Genomic DNA, 21,045 nt, shown 5'->3' with positions numbered 1-21,045 from the left:
CGGGCCGATGATAAATGAGGCCGACTGGTAGGTAGTCATGTAGTAATCCCCATTGAACAAGGCCCAACCCATATCCTATTATTTATCGCATGGAGTAAGACCAAAATGACCTTTAGGAAGATGGACGTTTTTTTTAAAAAAAAAAAAAAATAATGAAGATAAATGAATATGCTTGTTATTTTTTTTTTTTTAAATAAGTACGTCAAAGTTTGTGCATCTAACATTATTATATATATATATATATATATATATATATATATATATATATCAACATGGGGTATTTTAGAAAAAGCTCGAAGGCCAACATGGGGGTATCAACATGGGGTATTCTCCATTTCAACTCCAAAATTAGTATTTTTTTCTCTTGAGTTATTCATATAAATTACTTGTTTTTTTTTTTTATGTAACATTTCTCTTCACTTTTAGAGATGATTCTTATTCCTATTTGAACAATATTTTAAGCAATAATTTTATTTTATTATGAATTCAATTTGTGGGCAATAATTGAGATTTTGACTTTTCGAACAAAATTCTCATAATCTCAATATTTTTTTAGCTATTAGAGGCAGGTTGGTGAAGTTGAGAATCAATTTTCGAATTTTATCAATAAATAAATTTTATATTTGTATTACGTATTTTCTCTCTCAATCATTAATTTTGGATTAACTAGCCGCCATGATATTTCTTATTACATCCGTCGTAGATATTACGCGGAAGCTGCTCATAAATGAAGGCATTGCAAATGCAGTAGCAAATTTAGACATCGTCATGTATTTCCGCCTGTCGTTTCTGGGAAACTAGGCGGAAGCTGCCCCAAAACGCATGAATGACGCGTCATATATACGTCGAATCATGACAGACGTTTGGTATTCGTCTTTGACTCTTTATCCGTTCGGTTTGAGAGTAAACGCAATTGGTCGGTGGGGGCAATCAAACGCAATCGTCTGCCACACAGATTATTGCCAACTCTCAACTGTATAAGAAGAAAAGCCGCCGGGAAATCTAGAAGACAACAGCAGTCGAGTCAAACCCGAGGAAGACGTTACAGGAGTAAAAATAAAAGTTGTCGTCTTTCATTTTCAAAAGCTCGGTAACAGAAGCCAAGGTCCTTTGGACGTGAGTTCGTCTAGGTACAGGTGAGAAAGGGTTTGTTGATTTGGGATTGGGTAGGACGCACCGCTTTGGGATCAGGGTGTTTTTGAGATAAATGAAACTCACCGTTTCATTTTCTACGTGGCTTAGGACACGTCAGGCGTGCGCAATGAGTCCTTTCATTTTCAATTAGAATTATTCAAAGTGAGTTGTTGCCTTTCATTTTCAAAAGCTCGGAGGTAACGTATCGAATCTCCTCCCCATGTAAAAAAAAAATAACAACTCCAGAACAGAAAGATCGATGAAGCAGATCTGAGATCCATAAACGTCCATTACCTTCAAGATACCAAATATATAGAAATTGAGCTTTGAAACCCGAATTTCATAAACGTCCCCACCTTTCTACTTCTCCCTTCTCGCCACCACCCATGGGTCAGCACGAAGACAAGGGCCCAACCAACGCTGCGGGGAGAGGCTTGAAGCGAAAGCTGGAGCCTGAATAAGAAGACCGGAAGGAGGATGCCAAGGTTGTCGCTCTCGAAGCCCGCGAGCATCGCCAACCTAACAACCTTCATTCCGTTATGGAACTTCCCGGAGAAGGTACCGTTTCCGCCATGCTTACCCATTTAGTAGACAATTCTTTATTTTCTACTATCCATTGTACTCGGGCTCTTTCTTAAATAACTGTGAGATAAATGGATCTATAATTTCATGCAGTTCTACGTTTTCCACCGACAGCATATAATGTTGTAAGATACTCGTATTTTATTAATCTTTTCCTAGAACTAGTCTTATCATCTATTGCAACTGGATGACTCTGCAAAAAGGCTACCCAAAATTGATATTCAGGGATGAAGGTCAAGTTCTTGAGTAACAGATACCGGGTGATATTTTTTGTGTCTATCTCTCCCATGCTAACTTTTCAAAATCGAACAAGAACTTGAGCTAATATTTTTCCAAGACAATTCGTTTGGTAATTGTTTTTGCCAATTATTTCTTCTTCTGTTTTTCCAATTCCTATATTTTTTTTTCGATTTTTTTGGTTTTTCCTTTTCTTTTAAAGAAGAAAACGTTGGTGTTTTTCTTTTTATCTTTTAGCTTTTAATTGGTTTATTTTTACCTTTATTTGTTTTTTTCAAATTTCTATAGGCTAGACCGTTTTCTGGGGTCCAATATTATTTTAGAACTGAGTTGATTTCACGCAGTTGTACACTGTTATATATTAACTCGCACACTTTGTCTACTCTTTGTCAGTCCATTCAAATCCAGCCATAACAAGCACCTCCTTTTCCATGGCTTCTCAAACTCTTCCTTCACCTTGCCCAAGTGTTTGCAATTATGACGTCTTTCTAAGTTTTAGAGGTGAAGACACTCGCAAGAATTTCACTGATCACTTGTACTCCGCCTTAATGCGAGTTGGAATTCATACATTTCGAGATGAAGGAGAGCTCCCCAGGGGGGAGAACATCTCTACTGAACTGCACAACGCGATTCATGGATCAAAGATTTCCATTGTGGTTTTCTCAAAAGGCTATGCTTATTCTAAGTGGTGCCTTAATGAGCTTGTCGAGATTATGCACTGTGCAGAAATTAGAGGCCAAAATCTTCTTCCTATATTTTATCATGTGGACCCCTCGGATATCCGAAAACAAACTGGAACTTTTGCAGATGCATTTGCTAGGCATGAAGAGCAATTTCAAAATGATATGGAACAGGTGAAGGGGTGGCGAGCAGCACTTAGAGAAGCTTCTTCTCGTTCCGGCTGGGATATTAAGGAAGTGGCAAATGGGTATTATGCTTCTTTCTCATGGTTTTTTCCTTGCATTTTCTTAGGGTATATATATGTTTAAATGCAATGGTATATGTTTGGACACTTAGAATATTTTAGAAGTTTGTGAACGATAGTAAAATGGTTTGAATGAAGATGCTTTACTAGGTTTTGAAAAAGATCAGAAAAAGAAAATGAGGGAGAAAATTTAAATAAAAATATTACAAAGTTAATTTTTTAATATAATTTTTATTTTAAAGTTCATAAAAGTTGTATTGGTTTTTGTATTTGAATAATGATAGATTAAAAAAAAAGTTAAAATTCGTAATTGAAATGTGTTTTGTGTTTGAGCGATGTTCGGAAATAAAATTATGATAAGTTTTAAGGATTCTGATAATTCTTAGTGTCTCCAAATAAGCTCTTAGTTTCTTGAGTTTCAAACTTTAGTCTAGAATTTATAAAATTGAAAGAACAAAAAATGGATTGACAAAACAAATTGCTTTTGGCTGAATTAGTATTTCATCATGATCATCTGCTGCGTGGCCCCTCCTTATGATCAGTACCGATAATATATATATATTATATAATATAATATATATATATATATATATATATATATATTCCACTTAAGAGAGATCTTGTAATCCTAGGATGGCCTTTTAGATAGAATATCGCACACTTGAGATGGATGATATTGTAACCATACTTGTTCTGATGATTTTATCCACGAAGGTAGCGAGACATATTTTATGTCATGTCACATGGGTACTTTTTTTATTGCTCTGGTCCTACATTAAATGATGTGTTTACACATTGACTCGTAAATGTATAGTAGTACTCTTTTTATAAATGAAAAATTCTACTCATCATTCCTACATCATATAATTCTTTTATTTATTTATCTTTTTATTTTTTTCCTTAGTAATTGTGTGATGTAGGGATGATGAGTAGAAGAACTCAATTTTTTTTTATATATATTTTTATCTTGGGAAATGTAATGATCAGATATGAATCAAGACTCATAGACCAAATTGTGAAAGAAGTTTCAAGTAAATTGAAGCCAACAGAGTATTTGGATGTTGCCCGTCACCCAGTAGGAGTCAATTCACGTGTCGAAGAGATGAAAGCTTTATTAAATCTTGAAACAAGTGACGTTCGCATTGTTGGCATCCATGGGATGGGCGGGATTGGTAAAACCACGATAGCAAAAGCTGTCTATAACCAAATACATGATACATTTGAGGGAAGCAGTTGTCTTTTCAATATCAAAGAAACGTCTGAACAGTTCAATGGCTTGGTTGGTTTACAAAAACAACTTCTTTGTGATATCTTGAAAATGAAGAAATTTAAAATTGACAGTGTTGATAGAGGGATCAGATTGATCGAAGAAAGAATTCAAGGCAGAAGAGTTCTTGTTGTTTTTGATGACGTGGATGATTGGGAACAAATATATGCCTTTGTTGGACGACGCAAATGGTTTGGTCCAGGAAGTAGAGTCATTATAACAACTAGAAATGAACATTTGCTGACACAAGCACAAGTGAATGGACAGTATGAGGTTAGAGAATATGAGGTTAGAAAATTGGATACGTCTGAATCTCTTCAACTTTTCAGCTGGCATGCCTTTGGAGTGGCCCATCCAAAGGAAGATTACCTGAACCTTTCGGATAGTGCTGTGAATTATGCTGGAGGACTTCCATTAGCTCTTGAGGTTCTGGGTTGCTTTCTATCAGGAAGAAGTGTCATTGAATGGGAAAGTGAATTGGAAATATTACAAAAAACGCCTCACAACAAGATTCAGAAAATACTTAAAAGAAGCTTTGATTCCCTAGATCATAATCGAAAGATCATATTCCTCGATATTGCATGTTTCTTTGTCGGTTCAGACAAAGAATATGTCATTACAATACTTGATGGTTGTGGCTTCTCCTCCATAAGCGGTATAAACATTCTTGTTCGAAGGGCCCTGTTGAGAATTGACGATCAACATAATAAGTTGGGAATGCATGATTTGATTCGAGATATGGGAAGAGAAATTGTTCGTGAAGAATCACACAAATATCCAGAAAAGCGTAGTAGATTGTGGTTTCACAAGGAAGTGTTGAGTGTATTGCACAAACATACGGTGAGAGACATGATTTGCATTTATATAAAATAACATGTGCATACGCATAGATGTATAATATGTTGTTTTGTGGGTAGCATAAGTGTTCGTCACTTTTCCAAACATAAATTAGGTATGTACAAGATTATTTATTATTACTTCAGTAGCATATATATAAATATATATATATATATATATATATATTTATTATTTATTATTACTTCAGTAGCATATATATAACTTAGGTCTACTACTGGTTCTGATAATGCCTAAATTAGTTTTAGCCTTTTATTCTCAGAAAAGAGTATCTTGGCCTACACCAATTAAGAGGCCCATTCTAATTTTGTAAAAAGAACTAAATTTATATCTTGCCAGCAGGGATCGGAAGCAGTGGAGGGTCTCACCCTAAATCCATTTGATGAGCTTAGAGATGAAGAACGTTCGATGACCGAAGCATCTGTTGGAAAGGGTCACTTCCTAAATTCACCAGAGCTTAAAGTAGAAAACTTGAAACCCGAAGCATTCGAAGCGAATGGTTTCATCTTACATTTGCCTGGGCTTGATGTAGAACATTTGAAAACAGAAGCATTTGCCAATATGCAGAATTTGAGACTGCTACAAATCAATGCTGTACATCTCACAGGAAGCTTCGAATATCTTTCCAAAGAGCTAAGATGGCTTTGTTGGCATTTCTGCCCTCTGAAATTTCTACCTCAAAATTTTCATCTAGAGAACCTTGTTGTTCTTGAAATGCAGTACAACAATCTCACCCAAATCTGGAAAGGGAACAGGGTATACTGCATTTTACTATACCTCTATTTCTTTCTTTATGTTGAGTGAATGACTAACGATAATTTATTTATTTATTTATTTTTTTACAGATACTCAACAATTTAAAAGTTCTTAATCTCAGCTATTCCAGAACTCTCATAAAATCGCCAGACTTCTTACACGTCCCACATCTGGAGATACTATTACTTGACAAATGCATAGAGTTGGTTGAACTACATGAGTCTATTAAACATCTGAAAGGGCTGGTCAGACTGAGTTTAAAAGACTGCAAGAAAGTTAGAAATCTTCCAGAAAGCATTTCTAACTTAAAATCTCTTGAAATTCTTAACTTGTCTGGCTGCTCACAACTTGACAAGTTGCCAGAGGAATTGGGGAATTTGGCGACTTTAAAAAAGTTGCTTGCAGACGGAACTGCTATCAAGCAATTACCATCCTCCTTTAGTCTTATGAAGAATCTCAAAGAAATATCATTATTTGGACATGAAGGAACTTCTTTAGAATCTTGGTTGTCATGTTTCTCAACGTGGATTTCATCACCAAAATGCTTGAACCCCATGAATTTGGTACGAGCTTCAGTTTTTCGATTTTGTTCTTGGGGAAAACTAGTTCTCAATGACTGCAAGTTGTCTAAAGCTGCGAATGCCATTGATCTCGGAGGTTTATCTTCACTCCAAGAATTGGATCTATCACGAAACAACTTTTTTAGCCTACCTCAAGGCATCGGTCGCCTCTCTAAATTACAAATTTTGCGTTTGAAGCATTGTGAGTCTCTTCACTCAATTTCAGAACTCCCTGCAAATTTACGGATCCTGTTTGCAAATGATTGCTCATCAATGGATAGGCTCTCACTTTCACCGAGTTCACAATTATTTGGTCTTTCCCTCAATAACTGTAGCAAACTGCTTGAGATTCAGGGCTTGAATTTGGAACAAATTTTATTCATTGAAATGATTGGGTGCTACAATCTATCATCCGATTTTACGACTAGTCTTCTCCAGGTTCTCTCTCTCTCTCTCTCTCTCTCTCTCTCTCTCTCTCTCTCTCTCTCTTCTCTCTCTCTGTGTCTCTCAAAATGATGCGAACATTTTCTTGAAACAGTTTCCGTCAACCCAGAGTGCTGCTCAAAGACTATTTTGCGTCCCTGGCAGTGAGGTTCCAAATTGGTTTAGCCATCAAAGAATTGGATCTTCGATTTCCTTTCGTGTACCTTCACTTTCAGAAGGTGAGATTCGCAGCCTACTTATTTGCGCTGTTTGTACATACCTGCAAATAGGGAATACGCCAGATCTGGACGTGATAATCCATAATAAAACCAGAGGCTTCCAGCATGCTCTTGTGCGAATACCGGTTGAACATTGTGCAGAAATTTCACATAATTTATTCTTATTCGAAGCCCCTGTTATAAGAAATAAGTTGAAGACGGTAGATTGGCCAGAAAAGGAAATGGAAATGGTTAGTGGAGAGGAAATCGAGGTGTCTTTCAGTAATTGGGGCTGGATCGGCGCTGAGGTGAGAAAGTGTGGTGTTCATCTTCTGCTGGAGAAGCCAAATGTAATCGATAACAATGGAAGTATGGTGCAATATCTCAGATATGATACTGCTAAAGATGATGAAATGTCTGATGCAGCAGATGATAATGACTAATGAGGTCTCTTTCCCTTAGGAAGTTGAGAACTGATGCCTACAAAGATCGTTCATCGGTGAAATGAGGGCTTATTCCTCTTATGAAAGGTGGGAAATGGTGGCCGGAAGAATGGATAAAAACATATTGCCTGACTGATCATTTCCTTTTATGGTCTGTTATCATTCATTCAAGCTCTTAAAAGAGAATCATGTTCACATACTCTTCCTAGTTATGTTGATTTGTGATATTATATTTAGGCTTGATTTGGATAATAAAAGTCATCATCTTATCTCAATATCTAAACATAAATATTTTTAATTTTTAATTTTTCATCTAATTATTATCTAATCATTATAAAATTTTTAAACTTGTAAATAAAATATAAAAAATAATTCAATCTTTCCAATTAAAAATAAAAATTATGTTAAAAAATTATATTTTAATAATATTTTTATTCGAATTTTAGCACTGCCTCGACTTCAAAATACGGGATGAACAGTTTGCAGCAATTTCCGGTCTTTACTAATCTCTGAACGTGATCAAAGGAGGGTCTTGTAAATAAGATTTAAATCTCATCCCAACCGTGCTTGGGGTTGACAGAAAGGTGAAATGAAAAGTGCGATTATTAGTTGGCAACCTTGACGGAAATTAACATATAATCAGCGATCGATGCCAAGACTATCAAGAGGTATAAAAATGGGTCATAAATTCTAATGATTCCTCAATAGGACACCTCAACACCAATATACTATTTTTATTTCTATTTCGTTTGGATGTTAAGAATATTTTAAATTATTTATAAATAATAATAATAAATTGTATGTAAATAATTATAAATTATTTATAAATGAGAAAATAATCTAAAAAAAATATGAGAAGGGCTTCATGATTTTATCAAAAAATAAAAATAAAGAAGGGCTTCATGATAAAGATTTGGCATATGAGCAGCACATTCGAGAATGGAAAGTGGAAACTCCAAGGTCCATTGGCCTTTGTTTTCAAAATTTGTCATGATGCGGCAGCTTCCCTAAAGCCTTTGTTTGGATGGTAAATTTAAATAAGATGAGATAAAAGTTGAATAAAATATTATTAGAATATTATTATTTAAATTTATTATTATTTTAATATTTAAAAAAATTGAATTGTTTATTATATTTTATGTGAGAATTTAAAAAAATTATAATAATGAGATGAGATGAAATATTTTTATTATCTAAATGAGACCTAATAACTATAACTCAACCATTTCTAACTAATCTCAACTTAAATATCTTATTACTATTAACAAATCATGAATAAAATATTTGTCAAAATTATCAGTCAATAGTTCAATAATGATGAAACAAACTAATAATGCAAAGCCGACTATGACATTAATAGCTCTTCAGTACACAACTTCTACATACCATCGTCTGAGAGACAGTACAACTCTTTTCAAGATAGAGTTTAAAAATTTCATACTCTGTCTAAGAGGGAGTTGAAGACAAATTCTATAGATAAAAGTCTAAGAAACTGTGTATTTATTGTTTTTATTTCTCTAAAACAAAAGACATAGCAGAAATTAAAGCCCGCGCAGCCTTTAGATATGAAACGGAATTAAGCAGAGAATGTTAGACTTCGCAATATTGGTGAGAAATTAATTAATGCCTCCAAAAGCTTGAAGCTCCCCCGCTTCGCTTCAAATGGGCTGCCTTTGTACGTATTTTTGCTCATAAAGCCCAAACCAAACTCATGTGGTGCAGAGACCGGGCTTGATCAGTTTATATATTTTAACCATGGAGAAATGAGTTTACCTAAATCTTTGTTCTAGTATTGTTCTCGTATTTCCACTAAATAAAAAGGATTCTGAAATTACAAAGGGACGTTTGGATAGTAAATTGAGTTAAGATGAGATGTGAGATAAAAATTTAATAAAATATTAATAGAATATTATTTTTTAATATTATTTTTATTTTAAAATTAAAAAATTAAATTATTTATTATATTTTGTGTGAGAAAATTATAATAATTATACGAAATTAGATGAGTTGAGAGACTCTCAATCCAAACAATTATTTAGGCTGTGTTTAGTTGTTAGACCCAATTCAACTTATATCAAACCAAACTAATCATTGCTGAGATTCATTACTTTTTTAATTTCTCATAAAAAAGTTAAACTCATCTTAATCTATTTCATATATTTCAATTTAAAAAGTTAAATTCATCCTAATCTAAAAAGTTAAACCCATTTTAATGAGATTTATAAAATATTACTATTCACAACTCAATTCTTCCTAACATCTTAACGCAACTATGGGGTCTTCTACTTTGTTGGTGATAATATCAAATTAAAATTCTTAATTTCATTTTATTTACTATTGGGTTTCATAATTATCGAATAAATAATTTGATATTATCTTGATAAAAGTAATAAATTAACAGTTGAAAAAAAAAATATAGTCTTCAAAATACCCACCTTCTTTCTCTCTTACCCATTTCTCTTCTATTTTATTTTATTTTACATATTTATTTTGAGTCTTACCATCGGTATCGAGAGTTTAGACCGACAAGTAAATGTACTTTTTTATTTTATTTTTATTTCAATTATTTTTTATAATTTTTAAACATTTTAAAAAAATAAAAAATATAAATTCATTAATAATTACGTTTGTCGGTAAGCATTCTCGTTCAAATAGCTTTTTCCATATATTTTCTTTCTATATAGTTGTTATTTTTATGTCGGCAGTGACTCAGTGACTATAGTGAAACCGTGTGCCACTTGACTTGAAAAACGAAGTCAATTGTTTGCTTTACGTCTGTTGTTAATGGTTTTTGGGTTAGATTTTTTTGAGCTCCGAAATTAATAAAGAAGAATTAAAATGAGATAAAAGTTAAATAAAATATTGTTAAAATATTTTTTTAATATTTTTTTTATTTTAAGATTCTAAAAAAGTTAAATTATTTATTATATTTTATATGAGAATTTAAAAAAATTATAATAATTATATGAAATGAGTTGAAAGACTTTCTCAATTCAAGCACAACCTAACTCAATCCAAACAATCTCTTAGGCTATGTTTGGCTATTAGACCCAACTCAACTCATTTTAACTCATTTCAAATCAATCATTGATGATATTTATTACTTTTTCAATATCTTATAAAAAAATTTAAATTCATCGATCCTTAACTTATTTCATATATTTCAATCTAAAAAGTTAAATTCATTTCAACTTAAAAAAATTAAACTCATCTAAATGAAATCCACAAAATATCACTATTCACAACTCAATTTAACTTATCTCAATATCTAAATGCAACTCTCGCGTCTTAATTTCATTTTATTTATTATTGAGTTTCATAATTATCAAATAAATAATTTGATATTGATTAGAAAAAAAAATTGATATTATCTTAATTGGATAAAAGTAATAAATTCAACAATTGAAAAAAAAATAGTCTTTAAAAGTCTCTCTTCTTTCTCTCTTACCCACCTTCTTTCTCCCTTACCAATTTCTCTTCAATTTTATTTTATTTTACATATTTATTTTGAGTCCTATTACCGGTATCGATAATTTGGATTGACAAATATAAATGTATTATTTTTTTTTATTTTAACTATTTTTTATATATTTTTAAAGATTTTTAAAAAATAAAAATATAAATTCATTAATAATCATTTCTTTAATCATTATAAAAAAATTAAAAAAAAAAAAAAAAAAAAAAACAATCACTTTGGTCGGTGAGGTTCTCGTTCAAAATTCAAATAGCTTTTTCCATTTATTCTCTATTCTATGTACTTGTTTTTTTTATATTTTTTAATAAAGGCGTGCAGTGCTGTGTAGTGACTCAGTGACTGTAGTGGACCCATTTGTCACTGTGCCACTTGACTTGAAAAACGAAGTCAATTGTTTGCTCTACCTCTGTTGTTTCTGGGAAGGTACGCGGTAGCTGCCAGAAAACTCATAAATCACCCCCCCATATATTCGTTGGATCATGACGTTTGGGTCCTTGGGATGTCAATAAGAGTCTTTCTCCGTTCGGTTTTGAGAGTAAACGCAATTGGTCGGGTGAGGCAATCAAACTCAATCGTCCGCCACAGATTATCGCCAACTCTGATCTGTGAATATCTTACGCAGCCGCTGGTCAATCATACATAACAACTTGCTCACTGATCAGCCTGTCACAGATACAGACATATGGATTTGAAGTTTTTTGCTTCCTAAGAAGAAAAGCCTCCAGGAAATCTAGCAGACAAAGACAGTCGAGTCGAAACCCAAGTAAGACGTTACAGGACTCAAAACAAAGGTGCTGTCTTTCATTTTCAAAAGTTCGGTAACTTGGAAAGAACGATGGAGAAGCAGATCAGAGACCCATAACCCATTCCATTAAATTCGAGATACCAAATTATATATAGAACGTCCTCACCTTTCTTCTCACTTCTCACCACCACCCATGGGTCAGCACGAAGACAATGGCCGAACCACCGCTGCGAGGAGAGGCTTGAAGCGAAAGCTGGAGCCTGAATTCGAAGACCGGAAGGAGGATGCAAAAGTTCTCGCTCTCGAAGCCCGCGTGCATCGCAACGTTAACATCCGCCATTCCGTTGTGGAACTACCCGGAGAAGGTACCGTTCTCTCCCAACTTACTTTTTGAGAGTATTTTCGATGCTTTTTTGAACTGATACGTACACAAATTAAATTATATAAAAGTAAATTTATAAATAGATGTAATTTTAAATAATTTGTTATATTTATTTTATAATAAAAATAATTTTATAATCTTCCGCATCAATTTATGAATTTATTTTTATATAATTTATTTATAATTATAGTATTTTTTATTTTATTTTGTTGAATATTTATTTTAAATAACAATTTTTACAATACTTTCGTACATTAGCTCATTTTTTTAAATTATTTAAATATTTTTTCCTTATTTCTTTATTCATTTTAAATAACTCTTTATTCATTTTATATAACTCTGTTTATTATCAAAATATTATGAGATCTTTCAATATTTCATAGGGTTCCTTTTAAAAAAAAAAAATGAGATTCATCGTTTTTTTTAATATGAGATTCAAATTTATTCATCTTTTTAAAGAAAGTACGCATGGCTACACATGATATTTTAAAATTATAAATATCATTTCTTTTTTCATAATATCTCTATTTCCAAAATTAAATCAATAGTCCAATAAAAAATTAAAAAGAAAATAAAGATGGAAAAACTCATTCATCTTTTTTCTTTCAACTTTTTATCATTTTATCATGTTTTGAAAAAAAAATTAATATGATTTTTTTCTTCTTATTAAAATAAAATGTTCTAACAATATCATAACTTTTTTATGTTGTCTAAATAAATGTGTAAATATGAGAAATATAAAGAAAGATTAGGAAAAAGAAAGAAATAATAAAAAAGTTTACATAGATGAATGATGTATGTTAAATGTCGAGAAGCACTTGATTAGCTTATATATATTTTACATTGATTTTACATACTCCCCTGAAAGTTTTATTTTGACATATTATTCTCTATTTTACAATTTTTTGTAAAATTATAAAATATATTTTATTTTTTGTAAAGTTTTATTTTTTGTAAAATAGAGAAGCCATTGAGAGGGCTTTTACCCATTTAGTAGACAATTTTCATGTATTTTTTATCGATGAATGCTATGCATCAACTATTATTTACTCTTATAATCTATATCTATAATTTTTTTTATAGGATATTGAGGTGCTTTTCCTAAGATGTTAGATTTTTTATAATGAGATGTGAGGTGATAAATAATAGATAATGAGAATAATTATTTTCTTTTCTACTACTCATTGTACTCGGGGCACTTTCTTAAAAAACGTCTGTGCGGTAAATGGATCTATTTCATGCAGTTCTACATTCTCCACCAACATGTAATTTTGTAAGATACACGTAATATTTTATGCACTTTTCCTAGAAACTAGTACTCTTATCATATTTGTTTATAAAATAAAAAAAAAATGTACTCTTATCATATTTTGCGACTCGATGACTCTATATACGTTTGAGCGGTGCTACATTACCGCTAGTTGTAAAAATAAATTTTATTTTATTATTTTATTTATATTTTTTAATGTATTTAAATATTTTTAAAAAATAAAAAAATACAGTAATACATTTAAAATCACTTTCTTCATTATTCAGTAAAAAAAAAAAAAAATTCCAAGCGGTCAAACCGAGCGGTGTGTTTGAGGCGGCATAGTAGACTTTTTCTATATGTACAGGCTGGTGTGAGGAGTGAGATGAGATGAAAATTTTGTGAATAGTAGTAAGATAATTTGTGAATAGTAGTGAGATAGTTTGAATTGAATATTTTTTAGATTTTGAAAAATGAGAGAAAAAAGTTGAATAAAAAATATTATAAAATTAAAATATTGTAAGAATATAGTTTTATAATATTATTTTTGTTTGGGATTTGAAAAATTGGATTTTTTTTATTTTTTTATTTGAAAAATTTGTAATGATTAGTTTAAAAATTTTGTATTTGAATTATATTTGGGAATAAGATGAGATGAGATAAAATGTGATGAGATCAGTGTTTCAAATACTGTACTGTACCGGCCTGTACGGCTAAAATATGTTGTACCGGCCACTGGTCTAGTACAGGTATTGCATATATTTTGACTTGTACCGGTCTATATTTTGATCTGTACCGGCCTGTATTTCGGTCCGTACTTATCGATATTTTGGCCTTTAATTTTTATTTTTATTTTTTCATTTTTTTAAACTACAATCTTATTTTTTGACTCTTAATTTAGACTAGATTATTTATAATTTATATATATGTATTTATATATAATTTAGTCATATATAGATTAGTATTTTAGAATATAATTTTTATATATAATTTATTTATTTATTAATTATTTCGAAATAATATATAAAATGATATCAATATTGAAATATTTTATTTTAATATTTTGACTTGATACGATATCCGGTACGATATTGAAAATATTGGATGAGATGTCTCATCCTATGCCCCGTACCTGCCACCTTCGAGTTCTTAAGTAATAGACACTTCACGAGATATTTCATGTGCTTATCTCTCCCGCACATCTCTCCCGCACAAGCTTTTCAAAATCGAACAAGAGCTCGAGCTAATATTTTTCCAAGACAATTCGTTTGGTAATTGTTTTTGCCAAGTATTTTTTTTTCGCAATTCCTATGTTTTTTCTATTTTTTGACTTTTCTTTTAAAGGATTTTTTTTTCCCTTTTGATTTTTAAGCTTTTAATTGGTTTGTTTTTACCTTTATTTGTTTTCTCAAATTTCTAAAGGGTAGACAGTTTTTTGGGGTCCAATATATATATAATTATGGTCTGAATTAACGGATGATCGAGGTAGGTAAGTGGCCAAAAACCAGCTCTGTTGACTTTAAATTTTAGACATACATGAAGAGAATTATAGAAGAGTTTGGGGATGGCCATGGATGTGTTGGCTTATTCGTATACTCTTCTTTCTCTAGGGTTAAGAACAGAAACGCATGATACAATTCTCATCTGATCGAGCTCCAAAGACACGCATGAAGCCAGATGCCATGCACTGTAAATTATCATTTGCCATGCTATAATACTTAAAAAAAAAATGCCAAATTCCATATTTACTCATGAGCTTTTTATTTCAAAATAATTTTTGACAAGAATATAACCAGCTTTATGTCCCAAGACTATGGTGTCTTGATCAGCCATAACCTTAGCAGTTAGCATAGGCGCATGCAATTATTCTTTGGGCGTAGGGGATGCCATGCTTCACACATTTATTGAGACGTGTACTGGAATTTCTCATTTGTTGTCGTGTTGTCAATGATACAGCATATTATATGTATTAAAATGCATCCCACGTAATGTGGAAATATGAATAGGATTTTTTTATCACCTATCTCATGATAGTTTGGACACCTGAAAACTTTTCTTACAGAATCCTCAAGTCCTTTTTTTAGTCTTAAGAAAATTGAAGAGGAAATAGATCAGTGTATCATTTATGAAAAAGAATTGGGACTTGCGGGATGTTCAGATGTTTGCAAGTTATTATTTTAGAACTGAGTACATCATGAGTAGATCTTTCTTCTTTTATCCATGTACTTATGAAAAAGAATGTTGATTTCACGCATTTTCCTGGCGCACACTCTTATATATTAACTCGCACACTTTGTCTATTCTTTGTCAGTCCATTCAAATCCAGCCATAACAAGCACCTCCTTTTCCATGGCTTCTCAAACTCTTCCTTCACCCTGCCCAAGTGTTTGCAATTATGACGTCTTTCTAAGTTTTAGAGGTGAAGACACTCGCAAGAATTTCACTGATCACTTGTACTCCGCCTTAATGCGAGTTTGAATACATACATTTCGAGATGAAGGAGAGCTCCGCAGTGGGGAGGACATCTCTACCGAGCTGCACAACGCGATTCATGGATCAAAGATTTCCATTGTGGTTTTCTCAAAAGGCTATGCTTATTCTAAGTGGTGCCTGAATGAACTTGTTGAGATTATGCACTGTGCAAAAATTAGAGGCCAAACTCTTCTTCCTATATTTTATCATGTGGTCCCCTCGGATATCCGAAATCAAACTGGAACTTTTGCAGATGCATTTGCTAGGCATGACGAGCTATTTCAGAATGATATGGAAAGGGTGAAGCGGTGGAGAGCAGCACCTAGAGAAGCTGCTTCTCGAAAAGGCTGGGATATCGAGCAAGTGGAAAATGGGTATTATGCTTCTTTCTCATGTTTTTTTCCTTGCTTTTTCTCAGTTTTTCTCAGTATGTTTAAATGCAAGGTATATGTTTGGTCACTTAGAATATTTTAGAATTTTGTGAATGATACTGAAATGGTTTGAATTAAGATGCTTTACTAGGTTTTGAAAAAGATCAGAAAAAGAAAATGAGGGAGAAAATTTGAATAAAAATATTATAAAGTTAAAAAATTATTTAAATGTAATTTTATTTTGAAGTTCATAAAAGTTGTATTAGTTTTTGTATTTGAATAATGATTAGGTAATAATTAGATAAAAAAAGTTGAAAAAGAAATGTGTTTTGTGTTTGAGCGATATTCGGAAATAAAATTATGATAAGTTTTGACAATTCTGATGATTCTTAGTGTGTCGAAACAAGCCCTTAGTTTCTTTATTTTCAAACTTTAGTCTAAAATTTATAAAATTGAAAGAACAAAAAATGGATGGACAAAACAAATTGCTTTTGGCTGAATTAGTACTTCATCATCATGATCATCTGCTGCATGACCCCTCCTTATGATCACCGATAATATATATATATATATATATGCCACTTAGAGAGATCTTGTAATCCTAGGATGGCCTTTTAGATAGAATTAATATCGCGCGCACACTTGAGAATCTGAGATGGATGATATTGTAACCATACTTGTTGTGATGATTTTATCCACGAAGGTAGCGAGACATGTTTTATGTCATGTCACATGGGTACTCTTTTTATTTGTACTTTTTTAATTGCTCTGGTTCTATAATAAATTATGTATTTACACGTTGACTCGTAAATATATAGCACTACTCTTTTTATAAATGAGAAATTCTGCTTGTCATTCTTATACTATATATTTATTTTTATTTTTATCTTTTTTATTTTTTTTCCTTACTAAGTGTCACGTGGTCATGTAAGGATGATGAGTAGGAGAACTCAATTTTTTTTATATATATATATATTTATCTTGTGAAATATAATGATCAGGTATGAATCAACATTCATAGACAAAATTGTGGACGAAGTTTCAAGTAAATTGAAGCCAGCTGAGTATTTGGATGTTGCCAAACACCCAGTAGGAGTCAATTCACGCGTTGAAGAGATGAAAGCTTTATTACATCTTGAAACAAGTGACGTTCGCATTGTTGGCATCTATGGGATGGGCGGGATTGGTAAAACCACAATAGCAAAAGCTGTCTATAACCAAATACGTGATACATTTGAGGGAAGCAGTTGTCTTTTCAATATCAAAGAAAAGTCTGAACGGTTCAATGGCTTGGTTGATTTACAAAAACAACTTCTTTGTGAAATCTTGAAAATGAAGAAATTTAAGATTTACAGTGTTGATAGAGGGATCAAATTGATTGAAGAAAGAATTAAAGGCAAAAGAGTTCTTGTTGTTTTTGATGACGTGGATGACTGGGAACAAATATATGCCTTTGTTGGAAAATTCAAATGTTTTGGTCCAGGAAGCAGAGTCATTATAACAACTAGAAATGAGCAGTTGCTGAAACAGGCACAGGTGAATGAAAAGTATGAGGTTAGAATATTGGATAAATTTGAATCTCTTCAACTTTTCAGCTGGCATGCCTTTAGAATGGCCCATCCAATAAAAGATTACCTTGACCTTTCGGATAGTGCTGTGAATTATGCTGGAGGACTTCCATTAGCTCTTGAGGTTCTGGGTTGTTTTCTATTTGGAAGAAGTGTCATTGATTGGAAACGTGAATTGGAAATATTACAAAAAACCCCTCACAACAAGATTCAGAAAATACTTCAAAGAAGCTTTGATTCCCTAGATCGTTATAGAAAGATCATATTCCTTGATATTGCATGTTTCTTTGTCGGTGCAGAGAAAGAATATGTCAGTACAATACTTGATGCTTGTGGCTTCTCGTCCATAAGCGGGATGAACATTCTTGTTCAAAGGGCCCTCTTGAGAATTGACAATCGACATAAATTGGGGATGCATGATTTGATTCGAGATATGGGAAGAGAAATTGTTCGTGAAGAATCACACCAATATCCAGGAAAGCGTAGTCGATTGTGGTTTCACAAGGACGTCTTGAGTGTATTGCACAAACATACGGTGAGAGACATTATTTGCATTTATATAAAATAACACGTACATATGTAAAAGATTTTGCCAAACATATGTGTTCGTCATTGTGCCAAACATAACTTAGGTAAGTAAAAGATTTTGTCTTTTTACCAATCATTTATTATTATCAGTTAAGCATTAATTTATTATTATCATTTAGTTAAGTATCGAACTTAACTAAATTTAGATCTTGCCAGGGATCGGAAGCAGTGGAGGGTCTCATCTTAAGTTTACCCGAGCATCTGAAAACGGAAGCATTTGTAAATATGCAGAATTTGAGACTGCTACAAATCAATCATGTACATCTCACAGGAAGCTTCGAATATCTTTCCAATGAGCTAAGATGGCTTTGCTGGCGTTTCTGCCCTCTGGAATTTCTTCCTCAAAATTTTCATCCGGACAACCTTGTTGTTCTTGACATGCAGTACAGCAATCTCAAACAAATCTGGAAAGAGAACAGGGTATAATTAATTTTACTATACCTTTATTTCTTTCTTTATGTCAAGTGTGTGACTAACGATATATACATATATATTTTCTTTTACAGATACTCAACAATTTAAAAGTTCTTAATCTCAGCTATTCCAGAACTCTCATAAAATCGCCAGACTTCTTACAACTCCCACATCTGGAGATACTATTAGTTGAAGAATGCAAAAACTTGGTTGAACTACATGAGTCTATTAAACATCTGAAATGGCTGGTCAGACTGAGTTTAAAAGACTGCAAGAAAGTTAGAAATCTTCCAGAAAGTATTTCTAACTTACAATCTCTTGAAATTCTTAACTTGTCTGGCTGCATACAACTTGACAAGTTGCCAGAGAAATTGGGGAATTTGGCGACTTTAAAAAAGTTGCTTGCAGACAGAACTGCTATCAAGCAATTACCATCCTCCTTTAGTCTTTTGAAGAATCTCAAAGCCATATCATTATTTGGACGTGAAGGAACTTCTTTAGAATCTTGGTTGTCTTGCTTCTCATCGTTGATTTCATCACCAAAATGCTTGAACCCCATGAATTTGGTACGAGCTTCAGTTGTTGGATTTTGTTCTTTGGGAAAACTAGTTCTCAATAACTGCAACTTGTCAGAAGCCGAGAATCGCATTGATCTCGGAGGTTTATCTTCACTCCAAGAACTGTATCTATCACGAAACAAATTTTGTAGGCTACCTCAAGGCATCGGTCGCCTCTCTAAATTACAAATTTTGCGTTTGGAATATTGTGCGTCTCTTCACTCAATTTCAGAACTCCCTGCAAATTTACAGATTCTGTTTGCAAATGGTTGCTTATCAATGGAAAGGCTCTCACTTCCACCGAGTTCACAATTAGTCGGTCTTTCCCTCAATCACTGCAGCAAACTGCTTGAGATTCAGGGCTTGAATTTGGAACCAATTTCATTCATTGAAATGATTGGGTGCCACAATCTACTATCCAATTTTAGGAAAAATCTTCTCCAGGTTCTCTCTCTCTCTCTCTCTCTCTCTCCCCCCCCCCCCCCCCCCCCCCCCCCCCCCCCCCCCCCCCCCCCCCCCCCCCCCCCCCCCCCCCCCCCCCCCCCCCCCCCCCCCCCTCTCTCTCCAATGATGTGAATATTTTCTTGAAACAGTATCCGTCAACCCAGAGTGCTGCTCAAAGACTATTTTGCGTCCCTGGCAGTAAGGTTCCAGATTGGTTTAGCCATCAAACAATTGGATCTTCCATTTCCTTTCGTGTACCTTCACTTTCAGAAGGTGAGATTCGCATGCTACTTATCTGCGCTGTTTGTACATTTCAGAAAAAAGCAAATACGTCATATCTATACGTGATGATCCATAATAAAACCAGAAACTACCGGCATGTTCTTGTTCGAATATGGTTTGACCATTTTGCAAACACTTCACATAATCTATTATTCTTATTCCAAGCACATGTTATAAGAAATAAGTTGAAGACGGTAGATTTTCCAGAACAAGAAATGGAAATGGTTAGTGGAGAGGAAATCGAGGTGTCTTTCAGTCATTTGAGCTTGCACAACATTGAGGTGAGCAAGTGTGGCGTTCATCTTCTGCTGGAGGAGCCAAATGTAATAGATAACTATAGAAGTACGGTCCAATATCTCAGCTATGATACTGCTAAAGATGATGAAATGTCTGCTGCAGCAGATGATAATGAGATCTCTTTCCCTTCTGAAGGTGAGGACTAATGCCTACAAAGACAATTCATCGGTAAACTGAGGGCTTAATCCTTTTATGAAAGGTGGAAAATGGTGGCTGGAAGAATGGATAAAGATATTGCTTGACTGATCATTTCCTTTTATGGTGTGTTAATTATATATTTATTCAATTCACGTCACTCTTAAAGAGAATCATGTTCACATACTCTTCCTCCTTGTACATTATCAGGTGCTAAGTTACGTTGATTTGTGATATTATATTTAGGCCCGGTTTGTATAATGAAAGCCTTCCATCCATCTATTCCATTTCGTTTCATCTCATTTTATTTTATTTCATCTCAATATTCAAACACCACAAACACAAAACACTTTTCAAATATAAATCTTAAACTTTTTCATCTAATTTCTCTAAAAAAAAAAAAAACTTTTTCATTCAATCATTATCAAATTAGTACAAGTTTTTCAAACTTCCAAACAAAACACAAAAAACAATTCAACATTTTTAAATCTCAAAATAAAAATTATATTAAAAAACTTATTATAATAATATTTTTATTCAACTTTTTTCTCTTATTTTTCAAAACTTCATAAAATATTTTAATTCAAATCATTTCTAACTCATCTTATCTAAATTCAAATATCTCACTAATATTCGAAATCATCTTAATTTTTATCATCTCAACTC

The 21,045-nt window shown here is 32.8% G+C and overlaps 1 protein-coding gene and 1 pseudogene across 2 annotated transcripts; both read left to right on the top strand.

The window, feature by feature from the left end:
* The first annotated feature begins 1,397 nt into the window (after positions 1-1,397).
* Positions 1,398-20,606, top strand: LOC121236190 (disease resistance protein RUN1-like). Of its 2 annotated transcripts, XM_041132721.1 has the most exons (7): positions 1,398-1,692; positions 2,347-2,881; positions 3,866-4,985; positions 5,343-5,756; positions 5,846-6,754; positions 6,855-7,396; positions 20,378-20,606. In XM_041132721.1, the coding sequence occupies exons 1-7, from the start codon at positions 1,674-1,676 to the stop codon at positions 20,388-20,390; spliced, it is 3,552 nt and encodes a 1,183-aa protein (XP_040988655.1). In that variant the 5' UTR covers positions 1,398-1,673; the 3' UTR covers positions 20,391-20,606. The 2 variants fall into 2 exon arrangements, with proteins under 2 accessions (XP_040988655.1, XP_040988656.1); XM_041132722.1 differs by lacking the exon at positions 20,378-20,606 and having other exon boundaries at positions 5,846-6,774; positions 6,820-7,002.
* On the top strand, positions 11,274-20,606 carry LOC121236189 (annotated as a pseudogene).
* Positions 20,607-21,045: the final 439 nt, after the last annotated feature.

This window comes from Juglans microcarpa x Juglans regia, chromosome 6D (genome assembly GCF_004785595.1).
Source record: "Juglans microcarpa x Juglans regia isolate MS1-56 chromosome 6D, Jm3101_v1.0, whole genome shotgun sequence".
NCBI classification, from domain to species: Eukaryota; Viridiplantae; Streptophyta; class Magnoliopsida; order Fagales; family Juglandaceae; genus Juglans; species Juglans microcarpa x Juglans regia.
Note: the sequence above shows the minus strand (reverse complement) of the source record. Positions and strands in the feature narration are given on the sequence as shown.

Coding starts and splice junctions, on each gene's coding strand:
- LOC121236190 (XM_041132721.1), top strand. Junction 2,882..3,865: donor ATTAAGGAAGTGGCAAATGG/GTATTATGCTTC, acceptor TGTAATGATCAG/ATATGAATCAAGACTCATAG. Junction 6,755..6,854: donor TTACGACTAGTCTTCTCCAG/GTTCTCTCTCTC, acceptor TTCTTGAAACAG/TTTCCGTCAACCCAGAGTGC.